Source organism: Vigna umbellata, chromosome 5, assembly GCF_029865625.1.
Source record: "Vigna umbellata cultivar VRB3 chromosome 5, Vumbellata_1.0, whole genome shotgun sequence".
In the NCBI taxonomy this organism is placed as follows: domain Eukaryota; kingdom Viridiplantae; phylum Streptophyta; class Magnoliopsida; order Fabales; family Fabaceae; genus Vigna; species Vigna umbellata.
Genome location: NC_142169.1, coordinates 66,692,298 through 66,706,297, shown reverse-complemented (window position 1 = coordinate 66,706,297; position 14,000 = coordinate 66,692,298). Strand labels below are relative to the sequence as shown.

The 14,000-nt window shown below is 35.4% G+C and overlaps 4 protein-coding genes across 4 annotated transcripts; 1 reads left to right on the top strand and 3 right to left on the bottom strand.

The window, feature by feature from the left end:
* Positions 1-624: 624 nt before the first annotated feature.
* On the top strand, positions 625-5,176 carry NMAT1 (Intron maturase, type II family protein). The gene is made up of 2 exons (XM_047298720.2): positions 625-3,122; positions 4,206-5,176. The coding sequence occupies exon 1, from the start codon at positions 772-774 to the stop codon at positions 2,851-2,853; it is 2,082 nt and encodes a 693-aa protein (XP_047154676.1). The 5' UTR covers positions 625-771; the 3' UTR covers positions 2,854-3,122; positions 4,206-5,176.
* A 583-nt stretch (positions 5,177-5,759) lies between these two features.
* LOC124825876 (uncharacterized) lies at positions 5,760-6,651 on the bottom strand. The gene has a single exon (XM_047298605.2). It carries the CDS (start codon positions 6,574-6,576, stop codon positions 6,097-6,099), a length of 480 nt encoding a protein of 159 aa, XP_047154561.1. The 5' UTR covers positions 6,577-6,651; the 3' UTR covers positions 5,760-6,096.
* A 1,615-nt stretch (positions 6,652-8,266) lies between these two features.
* Positions 8,267-11,524, bottom strand: LOC124825960 (transmembrane protein (DUF616)). The gene is made up of 4 exons (XM_047298721.2): positions 11,061-11,524; positions 10,758-10,961; positions 9,963-10,523; positions 8,267-8,854 (listed from the first exon to the last, which is right to left on the bottom strand). Exons 1-4 carry the CDS (start codon positions 11,308-11,310, stop codon positions 8,484-8,486), a joined length of 1,386 nt encoding a protein of 461 aa, XP_047154677.1. The 5' UTR covers positions 11,311-11,524; the 3' UTR covers positions 8,267-8,483.
* Positions 11,525-11,961: 437 nt separating this feature from the next.
* LOC124825877 (uncharacterized) lies at positions 11,962-13,479 on the bottom strand. Its single transcript, XM_047298606.2, has 4 exons — positions 13,044-13,479; positions 12,797-12,943; positions 12,632-12,718; positions 11,962-12,423 (listed from the first exon to the last, which is right to left on the bottom strand). Exons 1-4 carry the CDS (start codon positions 13,416-13,418, stop codon positions 12,220-12,222), a joined length of 813 nt encoding a protein of 270 aa, XP_047154562.1. The 5' UTR covers positions 13,419-13,479; the 3' UTR covers positions 11,962-12,219.
* Positions 13,480-14,000: the final 521 nt, after the last annotated feature.

The window sequence follows — 14,000 nt, the reverse complement described above, 5'->3', positions numbered from 1 at the left end:
ACACACGTACGTATAAAAAGAGATTAAATTATATCGCTATAATCTTTGTTTAGGTGTTGTATAACTGATAACTTTATGTAAAAAAACAAATTTTATTTACTAACTATTAACTTATAATTTCATATCATTACAATAATTTATTTTTATTAAGATTAAAAAAAGAAATCAAATAATTTATATCTTTAGTGTAGTTTAAAATATGCATTGTATGGATTTTAATTTGTAAAAGTAAGTCACTAAATAATTTTAAATTAATATAGTTTTTTTTTTATATTTACGTGAAAGGAACGTGATTTTTTGAAAAAAAAAGAATTCAATAAAAATATTAAATAACGTAATATTTAATCAAGAATATATCGATTATAATTTGATCATATCTGATTTGTATATATAACATATATTTATTACTATTTTATATATCTGCATTATAATATTATTGATGCCTTAACATGTTAAACTAATATACTAATATCCGTAAATTTTAGTTTTAACATACCTTTTCAGAAAAGTAAATATAAGTTTCAGTGAATAAAATAAGTAAATGTGATATTGAATATTTATAATGCATATTAAATAAAATAATTGTTTTGTTTCTAATGATCATTCATGGAATCACTTTGTGACAGTTAGTACTGAATGAATTTTGAAACTTATCTGTGATATAAAATGATTCATGTTTCTAAGGTGGCCAGCACCGTTGGAGTTGAATAGTTGGGGAACCCCAGAGGGAGCTACGTCGCCCAAGTCCACCAACTGCAAGAATGTGAAAAAATGTCATTCAGGAAAATCGTCGAACACTTTGGGTTCCATCGAACCGCACTCTCTTTCTTCCACTTCCACCACTTATCGCGTCCATTTTCCTCTCATTCCCCTCAACCCCATCACCAAGGAAACCAGAACCCAGACCCGCACTCTCTATTGAAACAAGACCCAATCGAAATTTGCACTTCTCTATGGGTCAAAACCTTCTCCTCTCCGCCAAACACCTCGTTCCCCAACCTCACCGGCTTCCTCTCCAACTTCGATCTCTGGCTCTTAGCTTACCAACGCTCATGTGCCCACGCCACCGGCACTTTCCCTCCGCGTAACGCCGTCGGCACCCCCGTTCTCCACTCCCTGCTCTCCCTCCGTAATGCCGTAATCCGCAACCGTTTCGAATGGAACAACAAAACGAATCCTCTCCTTCGTGCCCCCAACGACGCCGCCCTTTCAAAGCCCCTCTCTAAACGCAGACTCCAAGCAGCTATCAAATCCGACGCGTCCTGCTTCCAGGACCGCGTTGTTCAGGAGGTGCTACTCATGATTCTCGAACCGGTTTTTGAACCCCGGTTCTCCCCCAAATCGCATGCTTTTCGACCTGGTCGAAATGCCCACACGGTTATTCGCACCATTCGGAGTAACTTCGCAGGGTACTTGTGGTTCCTCAAAGGGGATTTGTCTGAGATTTTGAACCACGTGGATCCACATGTAGTAATGTGTTCCCTTGAAAAGGGTACCAGGGATAAGAAAATTCTGGGGTTGATAAAATCTGCGCTTGAGCGGGTAAAAATGCGTAGTGTATCGCGCAAGGAAGAGAACGTAGAGGAGTTGACGAGACTTAAGAAGAGAAGGGCTACGAAGAAGAGGATTCTAAAAGAGAATGAGCCGAAACCTGATCCTTATTGGTTGAGAACGTTTTTTAGTTTTGCTCCTGAGGAGGCTGCTAAGGTACCTAATTATGGCCATTGTGGGATTTTAAGTCCTTTGCTTGCTAATGTTTGTCTTAATGAGTTGGATTGTTGGATGGAGAAAAGGATTGTCGAGTTTTTTAGGCCTAGTGAGTTTGATTCCATATGGAAGTATTCGATTGATGATGGGTGTCATAACCCGGCATGGCCTGAGTTTGTTCCATCGAGTGGGAAGGAAAAGACTAGGAAGATGGATTACATTAGATATGGGGGGCATTTTTTGATTGGGATTCGAGGGCCTAGAGAGGATGCTGTGGAATTGAGGAAGAAGATTGTTGCATTTTGTGACAGTGAGTTTGGGGTGAGGTTGGATAATTCCATGTTGGAGATTGAACATATTACTAGGGGGATACGGTTCTTGGATCATACAATATGCCGGAGGGTGATACACCCTACCTTGCGTTACACGGGTTCTGGAGGGAACATTGTGAGTGAAAAGGGGGTGGGGACTTTGCTTTCTGTTACTGCTAGCTTGCAGCAATGCATTCGCCAGTTTAGGAGGCTTGAGCTTGTTAAGGGTGATAAGGACCCCGAGCCACTTCCGTGCAATCCTATGTTGTACTCGGGTCAAGCTCACACAAATTCTCAAATGAACAAGTTCCTTGAGGCCATGGCTGATTGGTATAGGTATGCTGACAATCGCAAAAAGGTTGTTGGCTTTTGTGCCTATGTTGTCCGGAGCTCATTGGCCAAATTGTATGCTGCTAGGTATAGGCTGAAGTCCCGAGCCAAGGTGTATGGAATAGCTTCACGAAATCTCAGCCGTCCTCTGAGAGAGAGCAGCAACAATTCTGCACCTGAATATTCAGATCTTTTGAGGATGGGGCTGGTTGATGCAATCGAAGGTGTTCAGTTTTCGCACATGTCTTTGATTCCATCTTGTGATTATACTCCATTCCCAAGGAATTGGACCCCGGATCATGAGAGGCTGTTGCATGAGTATATAAAACTTGAAAATCCCAAGTTTTTCTGTGAGTTGCTCAGATCTGTTAAGCAAAAAGGTTTAAATCTGCCTCAAGATGAAATATCACAAATGGTATGGAACTACAAAACTCGCGGAGTTTGTTATTTTCGATCTAACGAGAATAACAAATTAAAATCTGATTTTAAGGAGATAACTGAGTAAACATAAAACGAATGGAATCTTCTCAATATCAAGATTCTGCTTCCAAATTGGTGTGATCTGGTAGAAAATTGGTTGAGTGCATTGCCGAGCCTTTTGTTTTTTAGTACTTCAGGGTGAAAATCCTTCAAATACCATTATCACGAGAAATGGTAGTCCGTGTTGACATTATGTATATGAAAGGCAGAATACTCCCATTGGATGGGTGCGGGACTCGGATAGCAGCATTGTAATTAACTACTGAGTACTGACAATTTGTAACATAGCAAAAGGTACAAACAATTTTTTTAACATTGTTGAATTGTTGGCAAATGGTGAAGTTAAGATTCATCGAGGCCGTGGATTTAACATGAAATTATGAATTGAGGAAGATATTGTTCATTATATTAATATATATTCCTTTGCTGGTTATGTCTCCATGTAAGCACTGCTTGCAAACTTCTATCCGATTATGTATGTGCTGAATGTTTGCATGTGGATTTCTGGTGATATTAAAGAAGTTAGCTTCGGATATTAAGAGTTAGATGGTCTTTTATGGAATACAAAGAGGAAATTCCACGTACTAATACATTTTATGTACTGCGGGCTATATTTCTTGGATATCTGTATTCGGTACTGGACAAATGTTTGATATTTATAATAATAAAAAATTATATATGTTGCGATTCGTTCTCTACATCAAAATATATGGTTTTCTTTTTTGTTTTCTGTTACTTCTGAACTAATCAATGTCTTTTGCTCATATTTCTTTTTCAGTTTTTCTTTAGTTTGAATTTGTATAGCAGTTCTGGACCAAAAGTCATCTCATTGTGCTTGTGTAGCATTCCAATCTTTGGTACAGTTTAGTTATCCTTAGGAGTCACTTGACTCTCAAGTCTCAAGGTATATGATTACCTATAGGAGTCACTGACTCCGAGGGACCAAAAGTCATCAGTGTTAGGAATTTTGATTTAATATCAACCATTTTGTGTATGTTGTTAACTTCATAATTAAACATACGCTGGAATTGTTTGCAGCTGCTTTGTTTACCAAATGAGGTTAATTCGATGAATTTCTTCAAAATTCATTTTAATAGGTAGTTGAAATACCTAATTACACGCTTGGCATATGATGAGTGAACATCATTATTTAGTTGACTGGCAAAAAGAAGCTTCAATTTGAGGTTTACCTTTATTTGTATATTTATGCAAATGAATGGTTGTATCTTGCACTTGTCCATGGATCTGATTTGGAGACTGCATAACAAAGTGTTTTTACGATTAGTTGGATTGCTATTGCTTGGATGTATCTATTGTTGTGTTTCAATTTAAGGGAATAGAGAAATTTTTTTAACATTCTTCTATATTGAAAACTAGATACTTGCTGGAGAGTGGAGACTATTCATGAGATGAAGGAAACCTTGATGATTGATAGACATACAAGTTGAGGGAAGTAAAGTTTTCAAGGTATGATGTTTATCATTCAGTGTACCACTTTTCCAGGAGCTTCCAGTTAGATCCATCCCAACTATGGTAGAAACCGTCCTTTCTTATTGACCAATAAACTGTTTGGTGGCCTTTGTCTCTCTTGGCATGGTACACGTCCCAAGTGGTGAACGACGGCAACCACTCAGCCGTGCATTTGGAATCTTGATCCTCTGTGATAGTGCTGTTGCGGTGATGGCATAGTTTGAGATAAATGAAAGGACTTTTGTCGCAGCCAAGTTCCAATTGCACCTTGGTGTTGTTGGGTAGGTCATTTCTTATGTCAACTACTGCGTTTGGCCCGTGACTCTGAAGCCAGGCAAGTGTTGGTGTGGTCAGAAAATAGAACGATAGAAAGAGTAGAAAGAAGGCGAAGAAGGGGTGGAAAAAACCCATGATGATTGTATCGCGTTGATGGTGGAGTTGGTCTTAATAGAGAGGGTGGAAACGTATTATTTTGTTGGGGTCTACAGTTCACACAATTACCGGTTGGTGTACCTTTATCAAAAAAAGGTGAATGGTTCACGGTTCCTCCATTTTAGGAAAACCATCATGATTTGTGCAAGACAAGATTAGAAACCAGCCTGGACTATCAATCAAATTCAATATTTAAGGTTTACGTCATATTCATCCAAGGTTTATTTAGTTGGGTTGAATTAATGACAACAATATTTTTCTCTGTCAAGTTCTCCCCGTGAATTTTTAAGTTACTGCATTAGTTCAGTTTTAGGAATACAAAAACCCCCACTTCTAATTTTTCTGTTGCTGTTTGCAAATAATATATTTAAGGCTTTGTATGTAGTTTATGTAAATTATTTTTGTGATACATAAATATCTTTAACTATTCTTATTTTGTTACAAAATATTGAAATTAAGTTTTTATTATAGATAAAATTGTATTAAAATTAAAATAGATAAACAATTTAGAAAATAAGTATACAGGTGAAGATAAGAAGAGTAGAATAAACTAGGAAAAAAATTATTTGGATAATTGTTCGATCAAAACAATAATTTTATAAAATTGAATTAAATATTCATTATATGATATTATGATAAGAAATAATGCCAAATGTTAATCGTCATTTATTTGAACTAAATGCATTTGTTTGCTAAACACGACCTTTAACAGCTAAAAATAAAAAGATCTTGACGAAGACAAAATAATGTGACTTTTTGTATAAATTCCATCAACAATTTTTCTAGTAAAATGATTTATGAACATTTGATTTAACACTTAAAATGGAACAAAAAGTTATAGATTTATAAGAAATATGGTGTGATAAGAAGATAGAGATAGAAAAAAAAAAAATCATAAAATAAAAAAAACAATATATAACAAGTATATATAAAATTAGAAAAAAGTATTTAAAATAGGTCTATGTAACATGAAGCGTATGCTCGTATCTTTTTCTTCCTTATCATGTCACATTATTTATACCACCTACACTTCTTTAAGCAAGTTTGTGACTTGTTTTTCAGATAATTTTTGGGAAGAAAATGAGACTTTGAAGGGAGAATATCAAATTGAAGGAGGCCATTGAACATGCTAACTTCTCCAACTATTTAATATTTCACTCAGATCAATCATTAAAAATATTGACAGTATAAAACCAAAATCCGAACCTATAAATGTATATGCATGCATGCAACGTAACGTAGCAATTCATTCCTTCAATCTTAATTCTCCATCAAACTAACCTACATAACAAAGCAAATTGAGAAATAATCATTCCAGAATAATGTTAATTTTTTTTGTCGATGATTTTGGCAATTGCTACTACTCCTACCGTTTGTGCACGGCGGTGTTGGTGGTGTTGTGTTGATGTTGTTGTTGTTCGTCTTGGATGGAGAAAGCAGAGAGAGGAAAGGACCTTGAAATTCCGGTGGAGTTGGCGAAGGAAATCTTAGCGCAAGCGGGCTCCTCGACGAAGATTTCGGAAATGGTGACCCAGAGGAAGAGTTCTTTGGTCTTGACACCGGTGACCCTTCGCATGCGGTGTTCCTCGACGAAGGCAGTAACCTCGGTGTCGTAGGAAACGGTGCGTCCTATGGAGGTGAAGCGGTGCTCCTTCTTGTGCTTCTGTTTGAGCCAGACGAAGCCGGAGGTTCGGTTGTAGCCCATCTCCACGATGTTGTCCAAGGGAAGCAACCCTCTCGGGAGCAGAATTTCGTCCAGGAGGAGCCGTGACTTTTGCTTGCACACGGCTTCGCCCTTGTAGATCTCCGCCGCGTCACGGTGGTGCGCTATTTGTGTGGTTGTCATTGTGGTGGAGGAAGTACGAGGGAGGGGACAGCGTGGTAAAATATTGAGTTAATTTGATAGAGATGAAAACATTGATTGGGTGGGTGGCTAGAATTATAATAGAATGGGTTTGGGGCAACGGGGAAGGTGTTTTGTGTTGTGGGGTCAATGACACTTTGTGGTCAGGGTAGTTAGTTAGTTAGGTTGAGAGGAGGGTTCTACCTTTTTCTTTTATATCTTCATTTTTTATACATTATTAAAGTGAATAATATTTTTTCTAATAACCAATTACAAATGACAGTATATTTTTCTTAAAATGCCTTCAGTTTTAATCTTGTAAATAATTTCAAAAACATTTGTGTAAATCATTGACACTTATAGGAATAAAATGGTCACAATAACTTTTTGTATTTGTAAAGAAAAAAAAACAATAAATTATAATGTCATATTAGGGTAAAACAATTTTGAGCTTTAAAATAACATTTTATTCTTTAAAAATTAAATTTTATTTTATTTTATTTAATAAAATATTAACTTTTTAAAAATTATCATTTAATTAATTATTTTCTTGAGATTTTATTTTATTTTGTTAAAATATTAACTTTTATTTTATTATTTTATATCCATAAGTTGACATACATGATGAATTCTTTATATTTTAATAGATATACATAGCATTGATACCCAAAATTTTAAACGTCCATACAAAAATTCAGAAGAAAAATAATCAATATACACAAGTGTAAGAATTAACATTGTCCCACCTTGCCTAGTCCTACATGGACTATGGGCCTATACAAATTAAAGAACTTGAAATCTCAATCCACCACATGTTTTTCATGCTGGCTTGCAGGTTAGACCGACCCACTAATATTCTATTAAACATTCATTACTTCTTGATTAGCAACTTCAAATGATTTCTTCATATGCTAAAATTTTCAATTTGAAACATAAAATATTCTATCACAAGTTACAAATCAAAATAAATAATATAAAATATAATTTAAGATTGATTATTTCTACTCATACAAAACATTTCTAACGTCTATGTAGAAATCCAAAAAGAAAATAACTAACCTACACAAGTGTAATATTGTTTTCTTTTTATGCAAGTGTGGTTCACCCTATCCCATCCTAAACCCGTGCGAACTACAAACCTATGCGATCTAGGCCTATGTAGACTTACATACCTGAAATCTCAACTCATCTTATATTTTTCATGCAAGTTTGTGAGCCCAAACTTGTGATTAGATTTTGGTTGTGGTCATATTGATTTTTGGGTTTGCTTTTTTTGTAGGTACGTCAAAAATAGAACAATTTACTTTTGTCATAATTATAATAAAAGTTAAATTAGAAAATAAATGCGCAAATAAATGCACGGATACAATTGAAGATTAGCACCTAGCGTAACATAATGAAAAAGTTAGTTGACTTAAAACTAATAATGATGTTACATTTTAAATAATAATAATTGTTTTCTTATAATGTATAAACTATATGTATCCCATGAGTCCCTTACGTCTTTTATAATATTATTTAGGTGTGAAAATATCATTATCTTTATATTTTTTATATTGTTTTGTTAGTTTAGATGTGGTAGAAAAAGTGTGGTAGAAGGAGTGAGTGGTACGTTTTATTCGAGATTTGCAAACTTTTTCTTTCAAGCAACCTTGGGATTACCGCATCTTACTAATATTTAATCAACAAATCATTCTCACTATGATTACATTATTCCACCCACAACTTTCAACAACGACGTGCAAAGTTCAATGATTAAAAAAATGGAGCAACAACACATAAATGTTACAAAAGAGAAGAACAAGGAAACATTCCTGCTACATGTAACAGGTTCTCAGCTTTTCTCCATAATAAAAAGAATCGATCTTTATATATTATATAAACAAAAGAATTTCTCTTACTATCTCTCTTTAATGGGGTCCTTCATCATTTGATGTATCACCCCACATTATCGAAAGATACTTCTGGCACTTGCTGCAACAACTTCCATTCACATACAGCAAATCAGGGTGTGCTCTTTTGGCTTTTCCCGAACTCGACACTTTCTTAAAAGTGGTCCCATCACTGCTCCTCAGATTGTGTCTGAACTCCACTGCCACCTGTTCCAAAACTTCCACCTCAAACATGTTTATCTTCACCTCCGGCTTCATCTTATCTCTCACAAATGCAAACGGTAATTGATCTCTTGGGTTAAAGGCCTCCAACTCGTTGAATACAAGGCATGAGAAAAGGTTGCTACCGAGTCCATGTCTCCTCAATATCAAAGCACTATCTGGTACATCTGCCATGAACAATTCAAGGAGGATAAACATTTCATATGCAAATACATTCAAATGACATGAGCAATGAGCAATGAGCAATCCTTTGTTATAGGTATGGGCTTGTTATGGATAATAAACATACCATATGCAAAAGTTATAGTAGACAAGCCAAGTAGAAACAAAAATGGTTTAGCCAAAGGACAAAATTAGGTACAAAACCAGCATCTCCATGTGAATGTGAGTCTCGCTCATCAATGTTTTAATACAACTGTTAACAAATACGTTATGTGTAACCAAAAAAAGGGACTGCTTAGATCAGTTAAATTGCAATATCCAATACTCTTGCGACACATTTCAAGGTTCACAAGCTTGAGGACCATGATTTTGGTGAGTAGTCATCTACTTTAATTATTGAAATTTAATGCTACTTTTCTTCTTACTCGAGTCTGAAATCTTGTTAGATCAAAAGATTGAAATGTTAGCTAGGGCCTGCTTCCTTGTAATGAAAAAATAACCCAATAAAGTAGCAGAATAGACCTTTAAATAAGTGCCAGCGCCTCAACATTAATTTCATAGTTCCATTTCATAAAAAGGAATTGGTTAAGGACAACTGGACCAAATTAAGTGAACTACCCCACACGGGGAAGAAAACTTCCTCCCATAAGCCTTCACCAGTAAAGATATTTCAGGGTTTAATGGGCTATTCTCTATTTATGGTCAACGGCGGTGCAAAAGCTCTAACGTTCCTTAAAGTAATAAACGTCCTCACACTCTTCAAGATTGGAACTCATTAAATTAAAGTGTATTTGACAGTCAAAAAGTATGTGGTATAGAACCTTTTCTAAGGTTCTTGACATAATACCCTTAAATATGATTAATGAATTTGAATTAACTTGCTCTTTTGCAAGTTTAATCTTTCTGATCAAGTTTCAAGGTCCACTGTTTAATATCTTCAACACACATAAAGATGTAATACACCTGTTGATATGATAAACATTGCTTCGTTTCTAAGGTTCTTGATATAATGTAAAAATCGTAGTAATTTTTAAGTAAACAACGTTTTCAATTTTGTACTATGAAAGCATAAAATTCAGCGAAAGAAATTAACAGTGAAACATGTCCAATTACCTGAATCATAAGGCTTTTTTTTGGGAGTCCATGGTTGCAGTCCATTTTCACAGTATGTCTCCATTTGCACCTTCAGGGCATTGACATCCAACCATTTCTTCCACCTTGCAGTTGCCATTGCTTCTTCCATGGTATGAACATAAAAAGGGTGCTTTGATATAGCCATGTCGACATCATCAGATATAACGAGTGAATGAATCAACAACAACGGATCAACCATTAGTTGGATCTTTGCATCTATCCAAATGCTGAATTGGGAATTCGGGAATAGTCTGTGGAGTAAATACTTTGGTATAACCCCGTTCATCGCTGGGTTCTGATACAAATTCTCTTTAGCAACCTTCACAATCCTCCACACTCCTATATTGTATTCTGTTGAATTCATTAAAATCAATCCGTGATGTTCAAAACCTTTGAGGGTAACGTCGTCTACAAACATAAAAAAACACACTTCCTGCAATGTGATGGACCCAAGGCCCTTTGGTTGTCGGATTTTATCATGATCATTGAAGATTGCTGAAACCACAACCACACTGTCACACTGTTCCATCGCAATTTGATCTGCATCAAGAGAAGAAGGCACGTGACATAAGCAAATTACTATGAAATATCAAACTAAAGAAATGGACTTTTTATACTGTATTTACAATATAATGTAAATAATCTCTGCCAACAAAATCTTTTACTTTTCCAATGTATGGATCTCAGTGGCATGTTATAAACCAATCGAAAGTCGATGATAGAATATTTCTAGGGTGAATTAAGATCTGACAAGCGAATTCACGTGCAACTGACCAGATTCACTGACTGGAAACTTCTTGAGAAATCCGCAGAGAACTTCGGTGTTACGATTTTGATGATCAAAATAGGAAAATCTGGCAAGGGTGCTGAGATTTCCTCCAAAACTATCAGCATTGCCCCGTACATACCGCAATGCCCCAGAATAAGGCCGGTTGGTCTCGCGGAGACTCTTGATCTCCTGCACAACATCCCAGTAATCTAAATCCAGAACCCGCGACCCATTAGCAAAAAGTGATCATCTTGATGGCGTAATCGTGAAGAAAAGTGGTGATAAGACCACGGGTAGGTAATTGGTACCTGAGAAAAAAACAGGGGAGGAGCATGTCGAACGGGTGGTTGGAACAGCGTACTTGTGTTCTCCGTAGGAAGAGGGGTAAGAGAAGAGGGAATTCTGAAGAGGATCCAAAGGGGAGGATCGAAAGAAGCATTTGGAGTGAGAGAGAGAATAGAAAGCAAGGAAAAGAGTGGTGAAGAGATAGAGCAGAGAAAAACAGAGGAGCTTGGAGTAGAAGATGAGAGGCTTAGTTGTGGTTATTAGCTTCCCCATTATGAAAAAGTGATCTTCTTTGGGGATTTCTCTTCCATGGGTTCAGTTCGTTCCACTCTGTTTATCGAAGATTGATGACGTTGTTGTTGTTGTTGCTGCTGCATGATCATGATCATGATCGTGACCCTCGCGGCGGTTATTTGTCATTTCTAACAATGTTGATGTTTTCTTGCCTAGGTTGGGGCCTACTTCTGATAATACAAGGTTCGGTCGAAATGTTTCAGAATACATAAATCCACTACTGCATTTTTATCTATTAAACTATTTCCTTAATTAAAAGATCAAATTTGGTAGCCATGACTTATTAAAAATGGTATAGATCTCCACGGATTTTTTTTTCAATAAAACCAGTGCATACGAATGTTATAAAAAAATACATTTAAAAAAAGTGTGGTGGTACAGGGAGCAATGTGTAATGGTGTAGGGAGTAACCCTCTTTTTATTTTGGTACTTAACTTTTTTATTTCAGTTTTTAAGATGCAAGATTAATATTTTCAAGGAAATGTTTTTAATCAAATTTAATTCCTAAATAACACTCATGGCAAGCTAATAAATACATAATATTAATAGTTCTGGTATCCGTTATACAAATGAATTAAAGAACTACTAGATTATCTTAATCACTTATTAATGATCCCATTAATCTGTATGTGATATATAATAAAATACCATTTGATTATTTTACCTCGAAATTACAAGCTTGAGCTTCTGTTAAAAAGAAAGCTTAAAATACATCTCTTTTGGGTCTGAATCTCCAAGGGATTGCACTAATTTGAGAAGGTGAGAAGTTCCTTCAAGGATTCAACTTACGCTTCTACGCTCAAATCAATAGAAATTATAGTAGAGTAATAACAAGACATAGGTTTTTGTAGCTTTGAAAACAAATGTAATAAACATATTTACAGGTAATTAAATGGAGAAAGTTGAGAAGTTGATGCTGCTCCTTTTCTTTGTAACATTTTCTGTTGCCTTTTGAAGTCGAAGCACATGAAATGTAAACGTATCAAAATCCATTTCAATTTGACGACCGAAAGCTGGGTCTCGAACTACAGTAAATTCATCCCAATGTTCTTTAGCTTTCTCCATATTCCCCAGCATTTTGTATATAATTGCCTGTAAAATATATCCAAAACAACAACCATGATCATCCATATTTCATATAATTAATTCATGTACTTGAGGACAAATTTAAAAGTGTATGGCCAACATGACCCAACAATATATGTTTGATTAATAAGATTTATGGTTTATGGTTTGTTAGGTAAGAATGGATTTAGGTTAATCGATTAAAAAAAGGTTGGCAAAGGTATGGTATATGTACTTTGTACAGTGGGCGTCGTGCATCTTTGAGCGATTCATCTGCCAAACATTCACATTGCAAGGCCCTTTTTAAATCCAAAATTCCTCCCTGCCATTAACACGTTCAAGGAATTAATGTCAAATAATTTGATAAATAAAAAATGAATTAAAAACCAAAATTGGATACCTTGTAGATGAGCACTTCCACTATTAACATTTCAAACTCGTAGGCTTCATGTGGTTTCTCCTTTTCATGAGCCTCTTTCAACGCTGGTCTAAGTATTTTCTCTGCATAATCCTCCACTTCCCACATCTCCAACTCTCTTACTTTTTGCTTCAATGGTAAGATATGTAAAAAACATCATTAAATAGTGACACTTTCCAACGTTAATCTGAACATGAAGAAGCATGTAGAATGTATTAATGTATCAAACCTGAAGAATCAGTAAATCAGGTAAACCCTTTTGAAGTTCCCTAATAAGAGCATGGGCGCTGTCTACTGCTGATGGATGTTCATAATCTTCTGTCATCAGTCTATCAAGTGCTGGATATCCACTGTGGAGTTCTCTAACGATGAAGGACCTGGTAGATTGAAGTTTATTGGGCCTGGGCTTGGGCTTGGGCTTGGACCTGGTTCTTCTCAGTAGCACAGAAATCAAAAGAGTAAAAGTGCCAAGGATTACATAAGATATTACTTTCGTGGCATTTGCCTCGTACTTAGAACTCACATATGAGATGATATTTTGTATATCTTCACACCAACTTTGACCAAGAGACAAGTTACAAAAATTTTCTACCACCTGCTTCATGCTTAAGCACTGTTCCTTTTCCTCCACGAAAGAGAATGAAAGTGTATTTTTTTCAGATGAATGTTTTTGACAGTTTTGAGCTCAAAAGCCAATGTGAAAACAGTATAAATAGTGTTTACATGGCTTGTGAAATGTCATAAAGTATTGTGATTCTATGCTTGACAAATAGGTAAAGAAATGAATGTCTTAAAGAAAACCCTTGTTTTAAGTAAAAGATATATGCTCTGCTCAAGAAAAATACTGTAAAAGATATGAAAGCTGGTCGTAGATGATTAGTACGTGGGGATATGGATGCGTCAAAAACTCATATATATCCTTTTACAAAAACAATGTACGATGTGAAAAAAAAAATCAAGATTTCAAAATACTCCTTCTAAAATAAAGAGTAGTTTATATACAAATTAAAAACTATACAAATAATACATTAATAAAATGATTAAGAAACAAATTTTAAGTTTAATTCAATTTGATGAAACTAACTTATAAAATAAGATTTTATACAATTATTAACAAACTGTTTCTCATTTGTTTCAAAAGAAAATCTCATTACAACTTATAGGGTCTTCTACGTTTTCATCCATA

What these genes read in the sequence shown, in the direction of transcription:
- LOC124825960 (XM_047298721.2), bottom strand. Translation starts at nt 11,310, where the DNA reads ATGGGGAAGCTAATAACCACAACTAAGCCTCTCATCTTCTACTCCAAG. An exon ending in CTCCCCTGTTTTTTTCTCAG is followed by an intron (nt 10,962 to 11,060) that starts GTACCAATTACC and finishes TTCTGGATTTAG; the next exon opens with ATTACTGGGATGTTGTGCAG. An exon ending in GTTTCCAGTCAGTGAATCTG is followed by an intron (nt 10,524 to 10,757) that starts GTCAGTTGCACG and finishes CTCTTGATGCAG; the next exon opens with ATCAAATTGCGATGGAACAG.
- LOC124825876 (XM_047298605.2), bottom strand. Translation starts at nt 6,576, where the DNA reads ATGACAACCACACAAATAGCGCACCACCGTGACGCGGCGGAGATCTAC.
- LOC124825877 (XM_047298606.2), bottom strand. Translation starts at nt 13,418, where the DNA reads ATGAAGCAGGTGGTAGAAAATTTTTGTAACTTGTCTCTTGGTCAAAGT. An exon ending in CTGATTTACTGATTCTTCAG is followed by an intron (nt 12,944 to 13,043) that starts GTTTGATACATT and finishes TTACCATTGAAG; the next exon opens with CAAAAAGTAAGAGAGTTGGA. An exon ending in TGGAAGTGCTCATCTACAAG is followed by an intron (nt 12,719 to 12,796) that starts GTATCCAATTTT and finishes TGTTAATGGCAG; the next exon opens with GGAGGAATTTTGGATTTAAA.
- NMAT1 (XM_047298720.2), top strand. Translation starts at nt 772, where the DNA reads ATGTCATTCAGGAAAATCGTCGAACACTTTGGGTTCCATCGAACCGCA.